Raw genomic sequence first — 26,702 nt, 5'->3', positions numbered from 1 at the left:
ATTCAGACTCACTGTTTTGACTGCATGATTTCATGTCTGTGCTCACTGCAAGATGGAAAAGGTTTTCATTTCAATACTGAAGTCAATAATTATGGAGGTTATCATTTTCATGCTCAGAAATTCATGTCATTTTCATAAATCATTCATTTCATTTCATAAATCATGCTTTACAGCTGCAGAATGGAAACTTATTGCTGGACATTGATGAAAATCTTGTTTCAGTCACTCAGGTAAGGTTGTGACACTAAAAATGTTTTAAGGAAATATAGATGAAATCATCTATAGGAATAGTGCAATTTGAAAATGTTCGGCCTGGGATTAACTTCACTGGAACGTAGCTGATATCAGATGTGAATAATTTAAAAAAGCATAATGGGTGAAATCAGTTCTGTAGTGACAGTGAAATCACAAAAATAAAAGATAACTGTTTGGTGTCCAGAATCTCACATGCTGCAAGTGGATAAAACTACGTCTATGTCAGAGAAGATGCATTCATTTATTCAGGCTGAGAATTGGCTTGTAGGAAAAAGCTAGATCCAGAATCCGGATCTGAACCATTTGGGACTTTAAAATCCCACCTCCAAGTGTTGCTGTTTAAAGCTGTCTCTAGTAAGTAAATGAGGAAGTTGTGTTCCCACTAAATTTCTGTTTACATTCTCTGACGTAGTTCTGTAGTTCCTGTTGCGTATAAGGTTGCTATTCTGTAAGAAGTAGTTCCCTTGTAAATATATCGCTTTTTCTTGGGGAATATTGTGAATGATGGTTTGCTGCAACAAATAGTGGAGTCGGCTTCCCTATCACTCTCTCCAGCTGCCTGTTTAGAAATCCATCTGCAGACTTCCTCTGAAGAGCTTTTACAGAATTATATCTGTGAAGAGTTTCCAAAGATCCATCACCTTGAAGCACTCTGAAAAGTATTATTATTCCCATTTTACAGGGGTATTGAGGCATAGAGATCTGAGTTGCCACCTTTCAAATACATACCATATAATCCTGAGTTCAAAAGTATACTCACTATCAATTTTCAGTATTGATATGAAACGTATAATATTTTTTCCACAAGAAATGTATAACTTTACAGACGCTTCCTCTTAGTCTGTGTAACCATGTGTGCCCTGCCCTTTCACATCCCCTCTGGCTTGCTCTCCTGCTTCCTCACCTGGGCTGGAAGCAGTGGGGAAGCCTTTGCTCATGGCCTCCTCGAAAGGACACAAGCTATTTCTTAGCAAGCCAGAGAGGAACCAACAGTGAAAAACTCACCAGTGATGCAGGCAAAGGGCAGATTTAGGGGTGGTGCTGAACAAGCAATTTGGAGAGATGAGAAGAAAGTGGCTCTTTCAGTGATTCAGTGTCACCTGGCATCTCTTGAGTCAGTAGTGCCTGCAGGAGGCTTGAAGTGATTTCCAAGTGAGTGCTGCTGTTGTCATTATTCCAACTTTTCTGGGCATTTTAACAATGCTTGCCTAGTGTGTTTGCACACACTGCAGAAGTGACATACGGGCTTTTTTCTGCAGAAGCTACTTCTAGCAGTATTTTAGTAATATACACTATAATCGGTGTACCCTGAAGAAAACATGGATTTCCTTTCTTCCTTCTTCCGTTTGCATGTAGATACTTAGAGGCATATATAAGCCTATAAGAAGAAAATATATTGTCATAGCACTAAAGCAATGTGATCTATTTAATATATGACGTGATGTGAGGAAATGTGAAATAATTCATCCCTAGGTACATCGTTAGACATAAAGCTGAGAATCATCCAAGCTGCTAGACAAATTCCAGGTCTAAGTGATTGTAGCGTTGCTTTTGTATATGGGAATAGAGATTGGATTGCAAAAATGTATAAACCGTTGAAATTATTATATTCTGAACGATAGTCTTATTTCTTGAAGGATCATTTGTAATAGAAGGTTGAGGGCGGGAAAAAATCTTAGGGTGATCTTGCTCCTTTGGTAGGTTGTAAAGATTGACCCCAGCCAGCATGGTTAGTGTCCAAAGCGCTAAGCGGCTGCCTTTGCAGGTCAAGACTCAACTGAATTCCAAACCTACATCTGTTGTGGGAGGCTGCAAAGTTTATGTGCCTGAGCTGGAGAGGAGAGTCAATGAACTGAATTAAGATTTGCATTAAATCTCATTCATAATGAGAATTGTGGCTTCCCACGTGTGAGGGTATGATTGAGTATGATACAGGGAACAAGGAAGCCAGTAAGCAGAAGAAAGGTAGTAGAGAAGGAGCAGTTCTTGAGTTCCCCTCAAAGCTTTCTAGGATAGCCACCCTGCTAAGGATGGTAGATGGGTTTTAGGTTTCCTGCAGAGCTATAAGGGATCCATGCTTTACCATCCCTGGACTCCAGCTGAACTGATTTGCAGATGCAGATGGGTGGAAGAGAGTAATTTAACTCCAGAACATGTGAAGGAGCTTTGATTATGCAGCCACTCAAGGTGCTCCTTATTATGAAAGTGCTTTTTCTCTTCTGGTCCAGTTGAGTGAGAGCTGTATGGGTGACCTGTTTTGAGATCAAACTGAAGGATGCCCTGAGAAGACATTTCTAGCATGAGTTAAATGTAGAGCTACAACCTTAAAATAACCCAGTTGTGCATCCTCCTTCAAGTCCACTTATTCAGGTCACACCTGTCCCATGGGCAAGGGGAAATCAGGCAGCACTTTAAAAGCCCTTCCCTTCTGTATCCTTCTGTCACTTCCACAGTCTGCTGCCGTGTTTTAAGACCTTGAAATGTGGGTTTAGAAAAGGAGCCAGGGAAAAGGACTGGCCATAAATCGTGCTTGGTGCTCACCGATGTTAAGAGCAGAGCAGTAATGCATCCAGTCCCATTCTGGATAGTTTTTTCACACTTTATTCATTTTTTTATGGTGGAGAATTACCTACAGAATCATTTTATAGGGTCAGCTGCTGGCTATATGGGTCCATCAGCAATATCAAAATCCCACAGCTTGAACCCATGTAGTTCTGCCATATGGGACTTGACATTTGAAGCCTACATGGCTTTGGGGGGATTTATATTGCTAGCTGTTACTAGTTAACTTTACAAGTTGTAACTAGTTAACTCACAGTTTCTTCTCCTCAAAAGATAAATGGAAATGTTTTTATTTTTTTCTCTTTACAGGCTGTTACCCAACTAGAGCTTTTTGGGGACATGTCCACTCCTCCTGATGTAACCTCTCCCCCAGTGAGTACCCGGGGAAACTGAACCATGCATTTTTCTACATGCTATTTTCAGCACATTTATTGAGCACATTTACAATTCGGGTCATCAGCCATTCCAGTAGGGAGGATTTCAAAGTAGTTTTTATGTTGCAAGAAAATAAAAGTGAAGCAAATTGAATGTGGAGTCACTGCTTCATGATGATGTGCAAAAATATCTTCAATTTTTATTTTTCTGATATAGGGCTAAGTGTCACATAAGATATAACCTGAACTGCAGATCTCCTTCCCTGGTGTTTATCAGAGGTGCATGCTTCACTGCACTCTGTCTCTCCACTGCACTGCAGGAAGATCCAGTTACAGCCTTATATATCATGTCTCTTTGGTTCCACCAAGCACATATCCCAGAACTGCTGTTAAAGGAAGCAAGACAAAGCAGTAAAGAGAGAGGGGGCTGAATGTGTTTTGAGGGCAAAGAAAATTTTCTCAACATGCTTTTCTGCATCATAAAATGAAAACACAAATCATTTTCCTATAAAGGTTTTGAACCTTACCTTAAGCTGTAGGGGAGTATGAACATACTGAGAAAATTCAGGCGCTCTGAAGTCAGGAGCCTCAGATCTCCAAGGTATTCTGGAACATGTCTGGGACTAGATGTTCCAAGTCCTGTCTCCTCATCCTTAGCTTGCTCAATTGGATTGGGTTTCTCCTTTACTGTAGACCTATGGTTCTGGTCCTGTTGGTTAACTGGAAGCAATATTTATTCACTTTTCTATAAATCCTACAGATAACTTCATTTGCCTTTACTATTTCTTACATTAATGCCTTGGTCACTTGCCTCTACTGGTTGTCATCTAACACCTAGAACCACAAGTCTGTATGTTCTGAAGAAATTATGTCAATATTTTGCATGTGATGTATCCCAGGCAAATTTCATTTTAATTTTTCCCTCTGGTACAAAGTCTCTCATTTTCTTTCTTTTTCTCCTGTCTCCAGCAAATTCTAATACTCCTATTTCTGTTGCTTCTTTCCTTCTACATCTTTCTATTCTTTTTTTCTTTCTCTTTCTTCCATCCAAACCTGTATTTTTAGAGTTACGGATGATGTGACAGCAAAGTATGTGCTGCAGAAGCTGCAGCTGTTATGTCATCATTGTATTTCATTCCTGTCTTCTTGCAGACTCCTGCTACTCCAGGTGATGCCTTTATCCCATCTTCATCCCAGTCACTCCCTGCTAGTACAGACATGTTTGGTTCTGTACCTTTCAGCACTGCTGCCGTACCCTCAGGTAAGAAATCTACTGGGAATACAGGCTCAACTCAAATTTGGTGATCAGTTCCCAGCTCTGGTTTGCATTTCAGTACTCAGGGCGTTAATTTAGTAGAGTGGAAGTGAGGAAGGATTTTGAGGACAGTGCCGCAGGGCAAGGCAAAACAAGTCTTTAGCAAGCAAGGGAGTACATTATTTTGAATTTACCCACACTTTTTAAAACAAAAGCCAAAAGAGTCACTGGGAGTTCAACCATAGTTGAGCCATCTGGATAACATACCTTCTAGGTACGGTAGCAAGGGAGAAAAAAGCATTTAGTTTATCTTTGCTTTTTTTGCGGTAGCAGTGAATATCCTGTGCTGTCTCTAATTAAGACAGAATTGGACAGAGAATTTGATTGCATTTCAAAGGTATTCCACTTAGTCAGATCCTGGTATTTCCTTTAGACTTTCCTGTGTTTCTCAAAGTGCTCAAAATTCAAAAGCTGTGTAGCATTCTGCACAGACACACAAGGCATGTGGTTTTGACTGCTGATCCCTCCCTGGGATACTTGGAGCACTGCAAGAGCAGCACTCACAGCTCCACTTAGGAAAAAAAAGGAGGAGGAGTGCCTTGAATCATTCAACAGTGACTTTCTAACTGGTTAACTCCTTCTCTGATGGGCTGCGTTGCAGCATCAAATTAGCCACTGCATCTCAGAAAGGTTACACTGATGGTGAAGTGTTTGGGGATAATGTCAGATGAAAACCCTTGCTGCTTGGATGAGGTTACAGTGGGGGCAAGATAAAAGGACATCTGGAGAATCCATCATAGCCTTCTATTGAAATAGATATGTATCTGAGTTACTGTTCCTTTCACCACTCATTAATTTGGTCTTTCAAAGTGTCTGTTTTTTATTTTATTTTATTTGGGGCTTTTCCTTTCACGATTTTGCAACCTAGAAATAAAGCAAAGAGGAAAAGGTACAGGAGGACTCAGCAAAATACTCAGGTTAGAAACAACAGTTTTAAAGCTACAACAGTATTAAGAGAGGTTGCATATTGTAATGTATTAGCAATAAATCATTAATTTAAATGTGAAACAGTATATCTGTAAGCCATAATACTTCTATCAGTGGAACATAATTGTACTACATGGTTTAATTTGTAACATTTTTTACAGTAGTTTTAGTTTCAGATTTTTTTTTTTTTTTTCATTGTAAATAACAAAGCACCTGATCGTATAATTCCAAACTCTTGGTAGCTGGAAAGGAAGCTTCGGGTCTGAGAGGCAGCAATTATAATTTTAGTTTTAATCTTTAATTTCCTCCCCAACTAGACGGGTTTTATGCTAGCATAATACCTGAATCAGTTTGTTGTTATTAGGTATGTAACCAAATCGGGGCGGGGGGTTAATCTGAATTCATCTGGGCTCTGTCTTTTTATGATACAATTTGAGACACTTGCTTTGCTCTTTGGAGTCCCAACGGTTTGAACTGTAACTGTCAGAAGACATGGCACAGAGTCTTTCTCCTGCAAGAAGGTCACACTGTCATTAGAGGGCCCTTGAGCTGTCATCTAACACATATAAAGGTGCTTCTCTATAACTTAGAACCAGTTTTGTAGCTGTGCCATTGGCAGGAGTTGGCTGGTGTTGGTGGGTCACTCTCCTCGACAAAGAATAAAAGTGAAAAGGACGAGGAACTGCGGCAAAGCTACGCAGAGGGGCGGGAGTGCTGGGCGTCCTCTTCCTCCCCTCTGCTTGTTCTGGCTGCTCATTTTTTAGCAACGTATGGGCTGCTCTGAAAAGATGAACTCCATCCCAGCCTGACCCAGTGCATCATGTCCAGTCCCAGAGATCCTTGCTCTGAGAGGAGCAGGACAGGCAGAGGTGAAAGGCAGAGGATGGGGTAGTCAGGGTGGTGAGAAGAGCCTGCAGAACTCAGCGGTGAGGAGCAGGGTTGTGCTGCAAGGGGGAGAGTTTAGGAATTGTTTTGGGAGCTGCTGTGGTTCTGGTAAGTGGTTCAAGCAAACTGATCCTGGCTGTGCTTTGCCAGAGCACCAGGGAAGGGGGCTGCCAGGTGGCCAGCTGCCGACCAGGTCCATGCACGCAGGTCTTCACAGACCCATGGAGGTACTCACTGAGGAAGAAGAGAAGAGCTTTTTTGTTCGGATGAAGGGAAGGATTATCACCAGTCTACCAACCCGTGTTCTTGTGTACAAGTATTTGTTCAGTGATGTGAATTCAACCATGTCTTTCAGTTTTCTTTTTAAGTGTGCTGAAGCTCTGGGATCCCTTATGCAGCCTGCATGTTTCTGATTTATTGTGTAGGTTTTTCTGCATGCTCTTGACAGTAGCGTTAAAATCTTTCATCTTTTTTTTTTTTCCTCTGCTCTCTTTATTCTTTGAAGGTTATGTTGCCATGGGAGCTGTTCTGCCCTCATTCTGGGGACAGCAACCACTTGTTCAACAGCAGTTGGCCATGGGTGCTCAGCCTCCAGTTGCTCAGGTGATGCAGGGAGGACAGCCGATAGCGTGGGGCCAACCCGGTATTTTTCCTCCTACTCAGCAACCGTGGCCATCTGTAGCTGGTCAGTTCCAACCAACTGCCTTCATGCCAACACAAACTGTTTTGCCTTTACAAGCAGCCATGTTTCAAGGTACCATTGCTCCTATAGCTACTGTTCCACCCACAAGTGATTCCAACAGATCGAGTCCACAGACAGACAGGCCCAGACAGAAAATGGGAAAAGAAATGTTTAAAGATTTCCAGATGGCTCAGCCTCCACCAGTGCCATCAAGAAAACCAGATCAGCCTTCCCTCAGTTGTACCTCAGAGGCCTTCTCAAGTTACTTTAACAAAGTTGGGATGGCACAGGAAGCAGATGATTGTGATGACTTTGACATCTCTCAGTTAAATTTGACTCCTGTGACTTCCACGACACCATCTACAAATTCACGTGAGTATTCATATGCTTTCATCCATACCTTTCCTCAGATGTGACTGCTCCTCAAAGCATTTCTTTCTTTTTTTTCATACAGTAAATTGCAACAGAGATATGGACTGAGAACCTTCATGCATGGTCTAGCTTATTAAATGTGTTCCAGCCATAAAGAAAACTATCAGAGAGGAATTTCAGAGACCATTGAAATCAACAGCCCCGATAGCTGCAGTCTGAAATTTAATTTCTAAGAAGACAATAATATATGTTCTGTGCTAGGGACAGGCAAGCTGGTTGGAAAATGCCCACAACATTCAACCTTACAAGTGGTTTCACTTATGTCCTATTCAAGCCATACTTTGCAGAAATCAAGGGAGGGGTATTTATTTTAATAGCTTGATGTATTGGACATGTGGGGAAATTCACTGAAGAGCTGTAAAATAAGCTTATCGTGTTCGTAGCATGGAGATGGGGGAATTTGTAGATTGCCGAAAAGAGGAATTCATGAGACAGATTTACCAGGGGCCAGCCGGAGACCTTCTGCTTCGCTTACCCGCCATAGGGCAGGCGACTCATGCATTCTTAATCTAATGTAGTGGCGTCTCCCTGGTTCCTAAAGACATATGCCAGATGCAGCCAAACTTAATTTGGAAACTGCTGAGTGAAATCAAATATATGGAATTGATGATGACTACTGTGTTCAAATTTACCTCTTACAGCTCCACATCAGGAAATAATTTTCAGGGGTAATAGAAGTTGAGGGCTCTAAAGCATGAGCAAATTTTGTGCTGCTGTGTCTTTGTGAACAAATTAACAGACAAATATTCTGTTACTGTTACCTTAATCTTTGTTTAGCTCCAACCCCTGCACCCAGACAGAGTTCTCCATCAAAATCATCAGCATCTCATACCAGTGATCCTGCTGCAGATGACCTCTTTGAAGAGGGGTTTGAAAGCCCAAGCAAAAGTGAGGAGCAAGAGGCTGTGAGTAGCAACAAGGTTTCTAAATTTTTCTTAGCTAGAAAAGGCAGAAGTTACTTAAATGTTGTTTAGTAGTGTCAGAAATAACTATTCTAATAGGGCCGGGTGGTATTTAAGGGGGAGCTGTAGGCAGAATTCACTTCCTGCTTTGGTTTTGATAGCAAGTAGAATGACATTTCTGTTGATATGCACTAATATTGCATACAAGGAACCAAACTCAGAGTTCATATGTAAGGTTATATATGTTAGCTGTATCCAGTGTCCTTTTTAGCGTACCAGCGTTCACTTATTGATGGTAATGAAGTCCGAGGTAAAACAACATACATGCTGAGGCTGCAGAAAGAGATGTGAGAGTTTGTGTGATAAAAGATGATGGTTGATGTTGTCTTGCACATTCTTGCATCGCAGTGGCTTGCCTAGTTACATTCCTCAATGTTCTGGCCCTCAGTATGTGATTTCTTTGCCTTAGACTCAGTGGACCAAAGCAAGAAATGTTACCCAAGCAATGACTTTGAATCACAAGGTACCTTAGGCAGATAAGAGCCCAAGTGAGCCAAAGGCAAGAGGGAGTCTGTACAAAAAAAGGACCCAACGGTACAAAATAACGCAAGCTTGGACTCTCTCTGATTCGCATAGTTTCATTGGCTGTCAGGCCCTTTTGCAGTTCTGGTTTGTCTGAGCCAGAACATTCTGAAGTCTGTGGCAGCTCCTGCATGGGCTCCAGCAGGTACTGGTGAGGTCCTTTCCTGCCTGCATCAGCTATAGGAAACCATTATGGCTTTTGAGAACTATCAGCGGTGAGGTCTCACTTTCTGGTTTTCATGAGATAGGATGTACTTGTTATGCCCACAGCATGAAAATAACCTCATGTTGACTTTTCACTTTCTATTGTTGAGAAAAAAAGGTGTTATGTTCTTGTATTCTAGCCTGATGGGTCTCAGGCCTCATCCAACAGTGATCCATTTGGTGAGCCAACTGGTGATACTATAAGTCCACAGGTCGGTAGCTAGATAGCGCAGGTTGGGGTAGGTATCTGTCCTTTTTTTCTCTACACCTTGAGGTGCTCACTTATTCTTCCACCAGTGCCTACCATTGCTTTCATGGATGCATGGTTTATTTTTCCTTTCCATCTCTTCTGTTTTTTTCCTCTCCATTATCCACAGTGTATTCCTCATGCTCAGTGGTTTGCATGGCTTTTGCCATTCACTAAGTGTTGCAGCTTATGCAAATATGTGTGTTTCGGCTGCCTGCATGCTTTAAAGAAATGTAGACTTTTTTTACTTTGTGTTCAAATTCTGAGGAGAAATAGGGAAACTGAGCCATTACTAACAATGTATTAGGCAGAACATTTTTTTTTACCAAATCCACTCTGACCTTTAGTCAGATGTAACATATTAAATGGAATAAGACATCTTACCCATAGACGTAACAAACATTAAATAAAATTATGTAATGATACATGAACACCTCTACCCTAAATCAATGCGATAATCAGTAGAAGCAGCACATTTATTATCTGCATGTAAAAAATATTGAAATGGGTTTGTGTATTTTTTATCTCCAACTGCAAATTAAAAACATCTGAAAATTATGATCATTCGTATTACCATTGGTATACTGATGTTTTAAAAATTATTCATCAAATGTAAGTCATTTAAATCCAGACAGACGGGAAAGATGATCTTTTCTTCCTTTGTGTTACAGAACACGTTAGAAAATGTGGCTGCCAGTGAATGTTCTGTGATTTGTTTCAATACAGTATATATGTTTTACCAAAAAGACAGTAAAGCTACAAAGCTTTATGAGTGCTGAGCATTGTTATTCCATCCAAACACTCTCTAGTGTTACTATTTGAAGGATATGTTTCTTTCTCTTCTCCCTGTCTGCCATTCATGTTTCGTATTACCCAAACACGTGACCTGATACTGCTTCTGTGCTTCAGCACAGAGCTCCTGGAGCAAATCCATAACAATGGTAGAACCTTTTTTATTTTTGTACAGAAATTGCACTGTGTTTACCAGTGAATTATCCACCCTGACCCGAAGTAATTTGGTTTCAACTCAAAATTAATAGTTTCATTAGGAGTCAGTTTACTTTGTACATTAAATATGGTTAAAAAACTCTTACAGTAACTTAGCTTTGATCCACTTGGGAGTAATAAGATTATTTCTTAATAATATGTGGTCCTGTGAGAAGGCATCTCCCCCTTCTTTAGCTTCACCAACATAACGCTCAGTTCTTGGGGGCTAAAGCAAAAGTATCATTAAGTTTTGTGTCTCATTGAGTCTAAAAATGACAGTGTAAGGATGGAGTCAAGCTGGGATGAGCTGCTCTAGCAGGAGCATCCATTAGTTATTGTACTCCAGCAAGAGCTGCTTCTGCAGATTGATGGTGCCACATAGTAATTTGGCTTTGCCTTTGCCTGACCTCGGCCAGCACCGACACATAGCTGGCTGTCCCAGCTTCAGACCATTTCAAGAGTTCTTTCCTAGATCAAGAAAGAGAATTTGACCTTTATCTGAGTCCCACACTCTGCAAACCCATATACATTTGTTTATTCTCATTTATCCTAGTCAGGGTAATTCTGAAATTCATCACGGGGAGAATAATGATAAAATCTCTTTCTAATTTTCTGACTGTCACAAAGATACTTAGCATCATTTGTAAACACATTTACCTACCAGGATTTCTGGAGATAACTTGAAACAATAGTTTAAGTCTGTTAATGCATATTACCGTGTAAGGCAGTCAAGTGAGGGACTCCTTTTGTTCTGCTTTTATATAACGCTTAGTAAAAGACATTCTTTTACCTGTCAAGGGTCTCTGGGAGCTACAAGAACAGTATATTACCAGTGATTCTATATGTTTTTTCTATATTTTTTGTTAATCCTTGTAGAGTCTTGCATAAAATATGTATAGTTCTCAGAAATACGTTCTGGGAAATGTTAAATAATGTTACTGATTATCGTATTATAGTAATTCCTAAAAGCTGTAGGCAGGAACAGGAAGCTGAACAAAAAGCCTCTATCCAGTCAAGTTACACTGATATCATTGTGCCTCTGTGCAGTGCCATTCAGCAGCAGTCCATAGGAAATCCACTTGCTAAAACCAGCCCATCTAATTCTGAAGCCTGGTATCATCAGAGCAACGGAAAGTCTAATCTCCATGGAAAATTATCAATTCAAGACTTACTACTGTGTTGTGTATTGAGCTCCGCATTTGGAGAGAAACTTAATGTGGAGAAACATGTAGTACAAAAGAATCATAGTCTGCGTAAAAGCCACTTTTGTGTGTTAGATGGGAGATTACTTCGCTCTTTAGAACATGGTTCTTCACACCAAGAACAGCACAGTATACAATTCAGATGAATGGACCTCTCAGGAGCACGACACAGTATTGTGTTCCGAAATTTCAAATGTATCTGTTCCCAGTATCTCTATGAAATCAGCTATGTCCATACAATATCTTTACTTATCTTGATGTACTCAGAATACTCACCTGCCTAGTATTTTGTACCCTGATCTTTCAAGATACCTTAGCAATTTGGTTTCTTGATTCCTTCTGATACTGCGTATTCTCATTTAGAAATAATTCAGCATATTTCAGTTACTATCTTCATTTCTCTGTTTTTCCTCTCTTCCTCTTGCGATCTTCAACTTAAGCTCTCAAAATCCTGATCCTACCGGTAGCTGTTCTTACAAGTTACTCTTCTACAAATAGCTATGGGTTTTTAGTAGGTAAATGTGACATTTTATGGATACGTTACATTTTTGTCCCATTACGGTTGGAGATAAGAAGCAGATGGGCCTAACTTTCACAGATGAACTAAAATCAACTCTTTGCAGAGCTGTTCATAGCAAGATTTGTATTCAGGTATTTTCCTTTTGTTCATGAGTGGCGTTGAGGATGAATAGTGATTTTCCCAAAGGGGAGAGGAGAACACTGAATAAGACGACTGCCATCTTCAGCTGACTTAAGTATAATCCCTACTGCTGTCTTTAGATTGCGTGTGGGATAACTATGGTGAGAGAGAGGGAAAGAACTGTATTTAGCTATGATTCTACTAAATGTGTTAAACATTTCTTATTATTGACATTTTGGATTAAAGCAAGAAGTTTTAACAGAGGACTTTTCACCTGGTCATCCTCTTTGTATCAGTGCACCCAGTCAGCCTGAATTACAGGGTGCTAGGTACAGACCCTGCTGGTGTGGATATTTCTGTTCTTGGGGGTATTTCATCCTCAGCTGCTAACTCAGCCTCAGCAATGGGTCTAGCATGTTGTGACACTAGGAATCCCTGAAGCTATACAACTGAAAGCTTAGCAAAGGCTGTAGAAAGGGGAGCCTTCAAGCGTGATGAGAAAAGGGAGGGAGAGGAGCAAACTTTGTCCCTCAGATGCCAGGCTTCTTGGGATACCTGTGGTTACATTGGCCAGCATCTCCTAACAAAGCATCCTGATTGTAGAAAGAATAACTTTGGCCTGAATACTGGGATTGGATATCACAAATGTGGTCTAACTCCATATGGACCACACAAATTGGTTCTTGAAGGCAAATTAGCAAAAAAATTCTGAAAGAGAATAAGGGAATATTTGATACCACAATTATTGCAATAAAAGTCATTTTAAGTGCTGGAACAAATGCAGCTCTATTGATATGCTGCCCAATTCAAGACTTGCACTGGCAGTCGTTCATGAGAGATTCTCAGGAAACCTTCAAAACATTTGTGGCTAGAGCATATCTTCCTGAAAAAGTTGTTTAGTTGTTCTGTGAAATGTGTGCAGACAATTATAAGCCCTCAAAATATGTCACACTCTTCATGATGCTATCAGCACTGTCAGGAGAGCAACAGTTCATTAGAATATTTGTCTATCAGCTTTTGGTGGTACTTTGGTGGCCCGCTGCCATCATCCATCTTTGAGCAAGTGCCATTCTTAGTGATAAATGTTCCTAATAATCTTAGTCAGCTCCAGGATGGACTACTATAACTATTTGGGCTGTTATTAGGAAGTTGAAAGAAAATAGCAACTTATGGACAAAGCATTGGCTTATCTGGGAGCTCAGTGAGCCTCAGGAGGGCATATTAAGCTGATTCTGCATCCCTCTCTTCCTCCTGCTCCCTTTCTATTGCTCTAGGATGCCGAATGGGCTCAAAATACCAAATGTGGTATTTGCGGGATCTGTTACTATCATTCATCCGGCTTAATAGGAGCTGAATAGAGTCCAAAGAGAAATTCATAATGATTATAGGTGACCTGTTCTTACTGTAGGCTCTAAAGCTATCATTCTCAAACTAAAGACACAGCACCGAGCAGGGCTGTGAACCTGCGAGAGAAGAAGTAGTGTTGTGTGTTTGGGAAGTACTGCTTCATTCCAGAGAAATCCTAAAATTGTCATTTCAGGCATCATGCTTGTTTGTTTGTCATCATATTTCTGAGGTAATCTGAAGGGAAAAGACCAGAGAAATTCAGGCTGCTCTGTGAACAGAGGCATCCTACAGATTTGCCTTCATCTCTGCTGCTACAATCCCCTTCAAGCTATCCATTTTAATGTGACCAGCTCATAGATGGGTTTCTCGCCTCTTCCAATGTCTCCACGCCCACTTGAAGTAGCCAGGTACCCTTCCATTTCTCCAACTTCTTCCTCTAAACAAGAGACAACACGCTGTGTAGCTTGTCTAGATCCATGTACTTGCTGATTGGCAATTCAGCAATTCAATTAGGGGACGAGCTCTCCTAGCTTTCTCTGTAATGAGGTCATTTAAAAGTTCCCTGTCTTCTGCACAACAATTGATTTTAAAAAGGCACTTGTGATAATTTAGCATCTTTGAGACTTCTGAACAATTTGCTTCAAAATGGCCATCGGGTTCAAAAGTTATGAAGAAGAATTGACAGATACGTAGATGGAAAGTATAATTGCATGGCTACTGTTTTGTTAGGAAAGGGGCCCAGAAGTAATAGGTGTGTTTCTTGGCTGCAGTTCATTATTATACCGGGACCAAGATGGAGCAGGGTTCATCCTTCTGTGTAGTTCTCATTGCTTTTTCATTTTATGGACATATAGCATCCATCTGGATACTGAAATGACAGAGACTTTTAAAACGTTAGTAATTAAACTGGATATTTGAGACTAGGAAATATTCCTAGGTAGGTTTATACTAAAAATAGAGGCGGTCTCCAGTCATACTCCCGAACTGGAAGCATATTTATGCTGCTAATGGAGGTTAACTATAATAAAAATAACCAAAGATAAGCCACGGGCTGTTAATGAGCCAATAGGAATTACCTGTCTTATCACCAAAGATATTTAATTTGAATCCCACTTGCGAAGTTTACTTTTATTGAGTCAGCATGCAATAAATAGAGAAGACGCATTGCACTCCCATTCCCTTCACTTGCATCCCCAGCACAAGATTCTCATTTTGGCTGGTGCTCCAGCACACTTATTTCATGAAACTCGATCATTTGAGCCTGCCCTTTCTGATCAGTCAGCCAGGAGTAAAACTGGTGCTGAGAATCTATTGTAAAGGGCAAAGAAATCTATGCGGGCCTCACCTCTGCAATTCAGTACATCTTGCCTGAAGCTTTGCACATAGCAGGGTGCCTCGCCATGATAAAAGGACTGCTAGTGTAAAAATAGTTTCTTCCTAACCAAGCCCCGTGTTATGTTTTGTGAGTGAGCGCACCTACGCAAGCTCAAGCAGATGCTGAGTCTTTCAAGAGATGTTCTCCGATGATTAGTTCTGCTGGGGAGCAGATGTTAATATCTTTAAATTGGATGCAAATTTACTTCTAGTATTTACATAATGTTATTCAAAACTATTAGCAACCTTGTTACCTCATGCAGTAGTGTACTATACCAGAAATACTTACTGTTTGCTACAGTCTTGTTTATTGTGCAAAATGTTCCTTAAAATGAGAAGAGGAAACTGATTTTAAGCATGAAGTATCTCTGGAATATGTAAATGTAGCATACATAGGGAACATTTTCTCTTTGGCAGTTTTTGCAATTAATTCCGAGAGACTTCATAACTCAACATTTACACACCATACTTGCAGCTTCCTGAATATTTAGATGTCTAACCTAAAGTATGTATATTTAGACATTTCTGGTCCCTTACTGTAACCTGTCACTTTGGTCAGATACCTGACCTGTGAATTCATATCCTTTTCCTGCAATATCTCGTTATTTGGAGGCTACTCTTCAACATAAAGAGCCCCATTAGTATGTGAGAATATAGCCAAACCCTACTTTGATAGCAGCTTCCAAACATAAAGGAAAACATTTACTTTTCAAACATCTGCCAGAAATTGCATATCCCCAAAGCTGATAGAAGCCTTCGAGTAGGATTTAGCAGTACAAAAAGGTGCTGCCAGTTGTCTTCTTGGTTTCTCCCTGTGGGTTGATGAAAGCACATCACAAGTGCTTCTGGGCGAATCCTATAGAAAGGAAAACACTTTAAGATTCAAGGCATTTATGTGAATTGGAAGCTTTGTATGCTATTTTATTTGTTCCTCTCTTTTTTTTCTGACAAAGACCCATTCTTTCATTTCCTTCCCTCCGGATCTGTTACTAATGCAGTGGTAGAATTAAAAAGCAGAACACATCGGTGAGATGATTCCGATACTGTGAGAAGAGTTAGGCTCACCTGCCTTTTAATGACATTCCCTGTGACTTTTGCTTGGAGTATGTAAAAAAAGGGGGTTATTTCTGCTTCCGAGACCCTCCAAATAATGCTTGTGAAAGCCCCCCTGCCTGGCATTGTGAGAGAAGCTACCCATGAAATCAACAGCACTTGACTTTCCTTTTGCCTTTCTCTGTCCCTTCCTGCTCTCTTTTGCTCTCTTGAGTATCATTATCAATACTTTACAGATACCATTTGCAATGTTGGGCTACAGGCAAGATGCACTGCTTGAATTATCTCAAAATAATATTAGAAAACAAATCTCAAGTCATCGACAAAAACTTTGGCTGAGAAGATTGCACACAATTACTGCAATTAATTTCTTGTTTAGGCATCTGAAGGGGGAAATCAACTAAAAGGAAGACATAAGAGCACAATTTTCATTCAAAATGCTCTGGTCTACTGGAAGAAAAATTACTCAGATCAGTGAGAAATGTAGATCTTTGCCACATGACATGTATGTTCAGATAAATGTTGGGTACAAATACAAGAAATTTCTAATTCTAAAGGCTGCCTCATGTGTTGTTGAAAGTGCCGATGACCGTTGATGAACTCCTCCTCCTCTTCCAAGGGTGTCAAGTTCAGTGACACCTTAGGACACCTGTTACTGAAGTGCATCTGCATATCTTAAAGATATTTGAGGACAGCTCTAACAAGCACGCTTGACATTTTGAAAAGCTCTTTTTTTCCCCAAAGGCATTTGAAAAACTGACATCTTTTGTTTGAAAGGGGTGTTCTCCCTCCCTCCCCTTTTCTTCTCCTCCTTCCTTTTCGCTTCCCTTTGCAATCACCTCAGGTTCAGCAAATGCCTGAAGAATGGCCTGGTGTGTGTCAGGTTCCCACATTAATTAGTACAGATTTTCTCTGAACTAGCTGTGATAGATCATTCTGCCAGCTTCATGTCTGTGGTACATGAAAATTGGCATAGGTAGACTTAACACACAGAATGTGAAATGCAATTATTTACTCTCAGTCATCTCTTCTGATTACCTTTGGTTTTTCAAGGTCACAAAATATATTTGCTTCTTGCTGGGGATAATTTCAGCAGCCTTTATTTAATCATTCCAAAGGATTTCTCTCATCCTCTCGTAATGCTCGTAGTGTACTCAGGGCTTCATGTAGGCAGGAGATGGGGAAGCAGAGTCTCTGCAAGCTCCAGAAATGTAGTCATTTCAAGGAATAAAAGACAACTTTTCTTGGCATGGAGGAAACAGGTCATATTTTGGATTTGTTGTGTTGCTCCTCATTCAACGCGGGATGCACAGCGAGCTGGGACAGGACACTGGGACGAGGCACAGCCTGGAGCACGGGCCAGGTACCCTGAGCATGGAGTAAATATAGCCCTACGGATCCACCTTTTGGCCTGTTCTTCTCATCAGCAGCATTATTTTTGTAAGCAGTGATTAAAATCCTATGCCACCCCCTGCCAGACATTTCTGTGCTCCTCAGTGCCCAGTGATTTGCCAGCCTTCGGAGGTTTTTTTGCTCAAAGTCAGCTTCTGCTGATGCTGCTGTAACATGAGTCGATTCTAACTTGGTTAAATTCAATGTCGTGGCATGGTATTTGAATATTTATCAAGCTGTGGAGAGTTAATGCAGTATGGCATTAATTAGCCTTTCTGCCTGTCTTGTTCTTTTTTTAGATGTCATTCTTAGTTTAATAAATTAGTTTCTGGAAATGAAGTAGAATGGATTCCAGGGTCCATGGATGGTTTGCTTCCCACTGCAGCCAAGATGAACATAGTATTAAGAAAGCGCAGGGTGTCAGCTATGAAGTAACACTGAAGAACATGGCAGCTTTTTTTCCCCCCACATCCAGAAAATCCCAAGAAAGTATCTGTTAGCAAATTGACATGCTTTCCTCCCAGCTTTAATGGTTGTACTAATGGTTATACAGACTCCTAATCAAACTGCGCAGAGCTAGCTTTCCTCATTCTTCGTAGGCGACTCATATTGTTATTTTAAATCCCATCACAGCTTCATTAGCTCGGCTTTCAGCGGCGCTTTCTGTTTGCGAGTGTTTTTCTCTGTGAGTTGTGTAAAACCCACAGCTATCTTCTGCTGTTGTGCTGAGGAGGGGGGCGGAGGGGTCTCAGCCTGGTACGAGTAACAGTGTTTTACGCCAGCTACATTTCTGGCCTGCAAACTTCAAAACATCCAGTCATACAAATATCATTTCATTTCTTCATATGTCTATGCCCAGCAATACCTCCTGAGGATCGGTGCACGGCCAGTAGTGGAAGAGGAAATTGATAGTAAGCATTCATTTTCTGAAATAATGTCGCATTTTCTTCACAATTCAACCGGGGTGCCGTGATCACTCAAGGCAGCAGAGAAAACAAACATTTCCTTTGGGTTTTGACTCACGAGGTATTGCTGTTCTCAACCAGATGTTCTAAAAATGTTCTAAAAACTGTCTGGAGACACCTCCGCTTATTTTATTTTTGTTATCCCCAGGAAGCAGAACCTCTCTACGCCCAGATCAACAGACCTAAGAAATAGCATTGTTACAGGCTTGTGGTGCTCCAAGACTCAAATGAAACCCTACAACCTGGCAGGCCTTTGGCTCTCATGCTTTTTTCCGATTGATTTTGACAAGGAGAGATGATTGCCCTCCTGGACTGGCTCTACAAGTGTTCCTGACATTTTTTTTGGCAACTAACGGCAGATTCCTATGGCAGCACAAAATAAAAACTCTCCCTGCTTATCATACCACGAGTCCAGCCCTGTCCTCACAAGTCATGGGTATCCAGACTAGGAAATCTTACTTCTCAGTCTTCTTTTAAACATTTGTTATCTTCTGTCTGCCACATATAAATAATGAGCATCTGAAATTTATTGAGTATTAGACATTCTTTTTCTTTTGAGCAAAAAGCAGAGTCTGTATGTAGCAGTGGCATTATCATTCAACAGCCTTTTGGGCACAAGTCGGCACTTTTTATGTCATGGTGACATGTTTTTCATCATCATTTACATCAGGCTGATCCTGACTTTTTTTGTTTTTTTTTTTTTTCCTGCGTAGACATATTTAAACAACAACAAAAAATCCTGGCAGTGTCATTTTTTTTTTTTTATTTCTTATTCTGTAGTTTTGTATGAGTGACAGATCTAACAGCAAAACGCCTCCTGCGGAAATGATTCCTAACTTGAAACCACAGAGTAAAACTCAGTTGTTTATCCACCCTGACTGAAAATGTTGCCAAATGGACCTTTAAGTTCTAGCGCATCATGAGGAAGAAATGCTGCTTTCTGTTTGAATACTCATGTTGTGGGTAGAGAAAGGACATCGAGTCCCACTGAGGAAAGACGAAAGAGTCAGTATTTCCTAGGAAACTCTAAACAAAGTGCAGAAAAGGAATATTTTTATTTCTTCAATATCTTGCTGCTGTAATGCTATGCAGACAAGTGTTTTCTTCTCTGTGTGCCATTTTTGATGAAAAAAAAAAATCATTTGCCAAATAATACTGGTATGATTCTGGTTTAGGAATTTGGATGAAGCGGACTTTACAAATGGGACAAGGATGGCATGGATTTTGGAATAACAAACTGATTCCGTGATCAAATTGTTCATCTTTATCACTTTTTGTACATCAGAAAAATCAAATGGGATTTTTATTTTATAACTTGAAAAAATCTTACTGTTAAACTCTTTAAATGTTTAAGGGGAAATGGCTTTAAGGAGTTCGAATGAAAATTGCCAGTTTTTTTGTAAATATAAATGTTATGAAAATTCTTTTACTAATGCCATTACACAGTAGAGAAGGTAGCAAGTTGCAGTGCTTGGGAGGTGTGGCAAACCCTATTTGTGGTTCTCACATCACATATGTTTTTTCACATGCTTACGATAATGGGCTGAAGCTCAAGTGCATTTGCCAAAAGCAAGTCAGCTTGTCAGCAACTAGTGAAATTAATGGGAACACATGATTTTATGATCTAGCGTTATCACACGGACATACTCCACTTACAAAAAATCACATTTCATTGACATTCCTTTGAACCTCTGCATAGAAGTCATCAAACTGTTTACACACAGAACAAAAAAAAATTAAAACTTCCTTTTTTTACATTTATGAAGCAAAAGTGCAGTGTTTGGGTTCATATGTTTAGCACATGATTTTCATAAAGAATCTATATATTTTTGCCCTACAGAGAATTGTTATACAGGTCAAATGTGTTTTCCTGATGTTCCTATGCAGTTACAGTATATTGAATTTAGTGGTTTAACACTAAAAAGAAAAAAAAAAAAAAAGAAGAAAAAAAGAAAAAAAAAGGAAAAAAGAAAAAAATAGAAAAAGGAAAAAAGGTTAAAGAAATCAAATGATTAATCAGTTTTTAGGGTTATTGTGCGGATTTTGTTTTTAAATTGCCACATTAGGATTTACATTTTTGTCATGATTAAAATAGGCCTGGAGTTCTAAATATTTTACTTTCTTTCATCTCTGTTATAAGCTAAAAATGGTTTAGAAGAGAGAATAACTGGGGTGGCGATTGTTGATATGTACAACCAAATCTCACAACATGATTCCAGTCTTTTATTTTGAATTAGAGAAATTAGAGAAATGTGCGTTACAGAATGTATGTGAATGAAAAATTAGCTGTGAATAGACCTAATGAACCTGCAGAGAAGAGAACTTTTATCCCCATTCACGGTCATTTGACGCTTATTCCTTAGTCATGTGCAAACAGCTTTGTAGCCAGTCTTATTTTCCCATCAGAAGAAAGATCAAGTTTTCTAACCGGAGAAGATAAATTAAAACTTGGCGGATTGAGTGTTTCAGGATTAAAAGCAGAGGTAAAAGCGTTTCTGAAGGACATTTCTTTAAGAGTATTTTCCTAATTTGCACAGTGGTGCTACTTTCTTCCTCAGTGGCTCTTTTGGGTTTTGTCCTACGTATGGAACCGCGAAGACAATTTTGGTTCATCATAGACATTTGAGGTTTAGTATCGTCAGTGCATTTCCAGTTACGGGGTAAAACGTTGAAAGAAAAAGAAGAGATTTATGTCTCAGAGGATCCGTTGACATCGTATTTGTAGGAAGCAGATCATTTACGAATAGGTGCCGAGGGAATGAGGCTGGGATTTTAGTGTCTCATGAGAGACAGCTGGACCATCACCGTGGACCTTTGTCTTACCTTTACCAACGCTCATAAATAAAAACAAATTCTGACTTGTCTTGTCATACGATTAGATTGTCCTTGTCGTGGTTGAGATGCTGAGTTGAGAGGACTGGAAGGCCTCTGCACTGTACCAGTATTGTAGATAACTAAAATATCCAGCTTGTGCAATTGTTTAATCCCTCATCCTTCACTAGCACTAAATTCGTCACTTTAAATTTAAAAACCAGGGAATCCCACCAGCCATCCTGTTATCATCCCCCATAGGTTCTTGATCTTTACCTGTCATGAAAAGATATTTTGATAGATCGTAGTCATCCAAGTGTCTGATGAAACCTTTCATCTAATAACGTACTGGGCACCTTCTTTGCAAAAATGTTTACTTCGTGGTTTTCATTCATTTTTATTTCTGCATTCTGACACATATTTTTTTAATAAAGATGAGAAAGATAAAATGACTGTTGCAGTACATTTCTAAACCTACTTTAACTTTACCTCAGATAATGACCATTTGTTAACATATACGGACACATTATTTTTAACTCTATGTATAATGCATTCAGCAACAACAAAAAAACCCAACAAATTTTTAGAAATTTTCCATTAATTTCTGTAACACACCATGTAATACTGTTATGAATAAAAACATTTAAAAAAGGCGTCATTTCAGTAAGTTTGTTTCATAGCTTTTGCTCTTCTCTGATAATTCTGCCATTCTTACAGTGCAGTGTTGGTGTCTGTCATGGCCAATGTTTGTGACAGTGTAAATATCTGGGAAAGGAGAAAAAAAAGTGCCTCGATTTGGGGAATACCTAATCTTAAACATTCTAAGTGTTGCTTATCTTGCAAAAATAACATTGTTTGATATTCAGAGGTACCAAGTACTGGATCTCTCAGTCGAGATAGATAAAGAGTAGTACCATTCTTTGCCAAGCGAGTAATGCAAATATGCAAGATACAACATCAAAATTGAAGAGTAAGAAGTACCTGTCTATACACAGGAGGAGAGAGAGGTGTGGATGTGTGCACGTATATTTTATTTTATTTCTTCTTCTTGATGTCTCATCCCTTTCTCATCCACCAGAAATGTCCAGTAGGTCATGAGGAAACGTTCATTGCCTTTGTCAGTGAACATTGTTGAAATACTTAGATCCCACCTGAGAATAAAGGTCATTCTGTTGTGATGAAAACATGCTAGTGTTAATGTCATTTTGACTTTGTATGTAGCTAACTGTATTCAGATGTCCTTGGAAGGAGGAACGTGATCTCTCTGGTTTCCAACGAGCTACGAAACATCAACTTAAAGTCAAATAAGGCACAGTTAAGCATGGTTTTACATTAAAATGCATTTTTACAATGTAGGCCAAATCTAGTCTTGTTGATATTCATGCGGTACCCCCACATTGAAGTTGTTTTTTGTTGAAAAATCAGAAAAATTGGCTCGTGTTGCACAGTTGCTATGCAGAATCAGTTTAAAAATCCAGAATGAGCCGGTTTGAGATCTAGTCCAGTGACAGTGAGGAATCTCAAAGTAGGAAGGACCTGGCTGCGTGTTGGCATTGTTCAGAAGGGGGAAAAAATCTGATTGTTACTGTGTTGTGTCAATGTACTATATTACATTCATATTACTGTAACTTAAGCGCACTAGGAGTCTCTGGATTGTATATGAGAGTATGCAACTCAAACATGACTAGTTCAAGAAATGGTCCCGATTTAACTAATGCTAATTAAGGCCATGATCTGCTGCAGTAATGAGAATTTATTTAGCAAACAGTTTGCAGAATCAACCTGCGGTTTTAGAGAAGTGAGGACTCTGACAGATCTTTCTTTTCCATGTCAGTGACTTCTGGGAAAGCAATTGATTGTATAGACTGGGAACATGCAATTTTAACTCGTTTACGTTGGATTAAAGGCAATATTTTATGTGCTTTAATCACTACACAGTGACAGTTGCTGCAGCAGATAAGCTAACTTCTTTCTTCCTTTTTCTAGGTTGTGATATATATTTCCATGTAGCATTTCCTTCTTTCTTTCTTTGCCTTCTAAGCAGCTCTGTCCTGTCAGGTTCATATTTATTACTTTTCTGGCAAATACTGTTCTCAGTCAGAAGAATATCATTTCAAAGAAATGAAAGGGGATATCTGCTGGCAATTTTCTACAGAGGTTTGAATCCATTGTCTACAATTGTCTCTTTAAGCCAACGTGGAAGGCACACAGTGGTGACTGAACAAAGTAAAAGTCCATATGGCAACCAGAAGATGGAGGGTTTGGGTGAATGTGTGAGCCTGGATCATCTACAGAAGCATCTATACTAACACGTTTGCTATCGCTGTCCTTACTGCTGTATGTACTACTCCTGGCTTCTGGTTCTGCTCCTGTGTGTGAAATCAGTGGGATTCACCCCCTGTTCCTGGCTGTGGTCTGATGTTACTACTGCAAAAGTCATGATTTGTAAGGGTACTTCTGTCGACGAGGTCTTACACAAGTTGGTCTTCTCATACAGATTTGCTTTTTAGGATCAGCCTCGTTAAACCTTTTTTTTTTTTTTTTTTTTATAATACCTAAGGTAAAGCAGAGGGCTGGCATGGGGAAGGAAAAAGGGTATTTTTTTCTTGCTTTACTTGCTGTCTGAAAGTGTGGGGAAACTAAATTATACATTTCAACATGACAGTGAGGAATATGGGGAGATATCCTGATACGATTTCCTGATTACCTGTAACATTGCCTGTCTCTTTCTAAAATTATACTACTGGAGGCAGGAAATATCAGGTCTATTAGTGAAACGACTCTCAGGCTATTAGTTTTTAGAGCTTTAAATAGTCTTATCTCAATGGACGTGTTTGCCCTGTGGCTCATCTATCACCCCTAAAATGTTTTATCAGCACCTGAAAAATCTCAATAAGAAGAATAGCCTCAAATGTTACTCATTCAAGGGGCTTTCAGATACAGAATGTGTTTTTTAAAAAAAGGTCTTTTAAGATCTGATATTATTTGCTGGCTTTTCAACCCCATTTCATAGCTCCCGCAGCACCACTTCTATAAATACTCCTTACCAGTGAAGAAAGGAGATCACAATAGATTAAAAGAAAACCAGGTTAACGGGCAGCAAATCGATGTCCATTCAGCCTCAGACATTTGTGAAAATAAAGGATTATGAAGAATTATTGCCAGGTACTAGCTGTGTGAAAACCTTTTGTGGCATCTGTGTCTTCTTTAACAGATAGTTATTAGAGATCTAAGAAAAGCTCTCGGCGTCAGAAGCCAGTTGTATTAGAAATAAGCAGAAGTTACAATGCTGTAAGATGTTGCGGTTTTTTGTAAATTTTGTACTGCTTGACATATTCAGATTATGAGTGTCTTGTTTTTTCTTTAAAAAATGCTGTTTCTAGTTTAAAAAGGAGTTTGTGTGTGTGTTATCTTGAGGTCTAATGGAGAGGAGATGGAGACAAGGGATGGGGCATGGTGGGTTTTTCTTTCTTTGTCTACTCATTACTGCAACCCCTGTCTTACCATCTTCACAGGACCTTGGAATCAGAGCTTTCAGAGTAGATGAACCTGTGCCCAATTTGGACTGAGTCACTACAAGGCATTATTTTTAGTAATTCAAAAGCCAGAAAAGAGAATTAAGCTCAACAAGGTGAGTTTTTTATGTCCAGGGCCTTTCAGAGACCAGCCTCACCACCAGAAAATAACTGTATTAGTAACAAAAATGGTGATGCAACAGAGTCAGTTGTAGTAAACATCTGAAAACATTCCTTAGGGTTTCTTACTTGTAAATTTTACCATATATTTGCCACCTTACATTCATCACCATTAAAATTGGTGGGCAAGCCTCCTCTTACCTTTGAATGAGCCAGTTGTGTTCTTCTGCAGAAGGGATAGTGTTACAAGTTATGAAGCAGGGAATGAAAAGATTGTCTCAGAGAAGAAGAAAAAGAAACTTTTTTTGAAAAGTGTGCTAACACCACCATAAACAGCTGCTTGCTGGCTCCAATCTAACCTTTCCCGGGGAAGGCCTTTCATCTCTGATGTGTTCCACTGTTTTTCTTTGGAAAGGAAACTGCCATTAAAAAAAAAAAATCTTGTTTGGTGAAACTGTATAGGTTTTATTTACAGGGAGCAAGGGGTTACAAACTTACGTTGGTCTTATGAACTCTGCAAAGGATGCGTTGCACTGGAAAGCTCGGTGTTCATGGTGGACACTTAGTGAGGCTTCATTTTCAACTGTGATGAAACCCACGTTCAGTGACTTACAGCATTGTTAGTGCTAAGTGCTTTGGGACTTCAAAACAGCTCAGCAGACAGCCACGGCTATTACAGTCAGCAACGAAGAAGGAGCAAGACTGGGGAAAGGACACAGGCGGTGTTACCAGGTGACGTTCCCGCTGATCCATGGACCCGCTACGCCCCAAACTGCAAGGAAGCAGAAAATGAGCTATGCTTGTTGTCATAAATTTTATGTGTTAGACCTACCTCTGATTAAACAAGATTATAAATTATGTGGAAAACCTGATTTTGCTTTTCAATTCTCTCTGAAAAGTATGTTAACATGTAGGAAATTTTGTCTCTTGGGTCCTCGCTCCTGTTTTAACCTAACTTCTTTTCTGCTAATTCAGGACCAGGCACGTTCACCACTAAGATGCGCATGGTAAGAGACAGCCAGCAAACAGCAGCAGGTTGCCTTGAGATCTTCACACGCCAGGATCATGTCATGGTTTGCAGTTAAATCTAGAGGGTGCTCTGTCCTTATAATCTTAGCTTGTCTTTTGCTGCTATTGAAATATTAGATGTGTACTGCATTTCGCAGCCAGTATAGGTCCCGCGTATGGAGAGGTCTATTCTGTAAGTGGGGTTTTTTTGTCATGGACAAATGATTAACAGGTAAATCAATTGTGTCAAAGGTTGAGCAAGCCGTATCACGTAGGCACATCTTGGGTTCAGTCTGGGGCAGTCATCTGAAACACAAAAAGAAGGCAAAAAAGGCAAACAAAAAGCTTTGCACAGCCTAAGCCATCTTTCCTAACAGTTTGTCCTCCACGTCTAAGGGCAGTTAATCACTGACTGTGTGTTCAGTAACTTTGGGTTAAAAAACTGGCCACCTGAAATACAGTCTTTTTATTCAGAGCAGATTCCTACAAGGATTCAGTTAATGTGCTTCTCTGTGTGAAGTTGTTATCATCAAGCTGCCGAACTAGAAAGATGCAACAGCCAGCTGCTTATTTTGCAGAGACATGGCTCCGCAGTCAGAATAATGTCATTTGTAAGGTAACTATGACACATTAAGAGGTGTAGCACTTGGCCAGGTAATGATGCTGAGGTTGTCAGGTTTGTTTTGTATTAGTGAATATAATTCATTTTATATATAGCATCCATCATTCCCATAATGAGCAAATTAAAATGTACTTATTCTTTGTATCGTCAAAGGACTCAGAGACTTATCCCAGGGTGAGAGACTGTGCTGCTAAAAGCCGTAGTTGTACACAGAGTGAGACTGTGCCTCTTCAAAGAACCTCGGCTTGTCCAGCAAGAGGAAGGGTGGGAAAACGCAACGATATTCATAATTTTGTACA

The 26,702-nt window shown here is 39.8% G+C and overlaps 1 protein-coding gene across 3 annotated transcripts in view; it reads left to right on the top strand.

The window, feature by feature from the left end:
- Positions 1-26,702, top strand: part of DAB1 (DAB adaptor protein 1) — a 479,714-nt gene that overhangs the window by 452,428 nt on the left and 584 nt on the right. For 2 of the 3 annotated variants that reach the window (XM_030031997.2, XM_030031999.1), the window contains 7 exons: positions 174-230; positions 3,127-3,189; positions 4,344-4,452; positions 6,824-7,372; positions 8,210-8,337; positions 9,261-9,359; positions 18,476-26,397. In XM_030031997.2, the coding sequence (XP_029887857.1) occupies positions 174-230; positions 3,127-3,189; positions 4,344-4,452; positions 6,824-7,372; positions 8,210-8,337; positions 9,261-9,344 (990 nt within the window). In that variant the 3' untranslated portion in view covers positions 9,345-9,359; positions 18,476-26,397. The remainder of the gene's footprint in view (positions 1-173; positions 231-3,126; positions 3,190-4,343; positions 4,453-6,823; positions 7,373-8,209; positions 8,338-9,260; positions 9,360-18,475; positions 26,398-26,702) is intronic. The other variant, XM_030031998.1, reaches the window with a different exon arrangement.

The sequence above is a fragment of the Aquila chrysaetos genome, chromosome 12 (assembly GCF_900496995.4).
Source record: "Aquila chrysaetos chrysaetos chromosome 12, bAquChr1.4, whole genome shotgun sequence".
NCBI classification, from domain to species: Eukaryota; Metazoa; Chordata; class Aves; order Accipitriformes; family Accipitridae; genus Aquila; species Aquila chrysaetos.
Note: the sequence above shows the minus strand (reverse complement) of the source record. Positions and strands in the feature narration are given on the sequence as shown.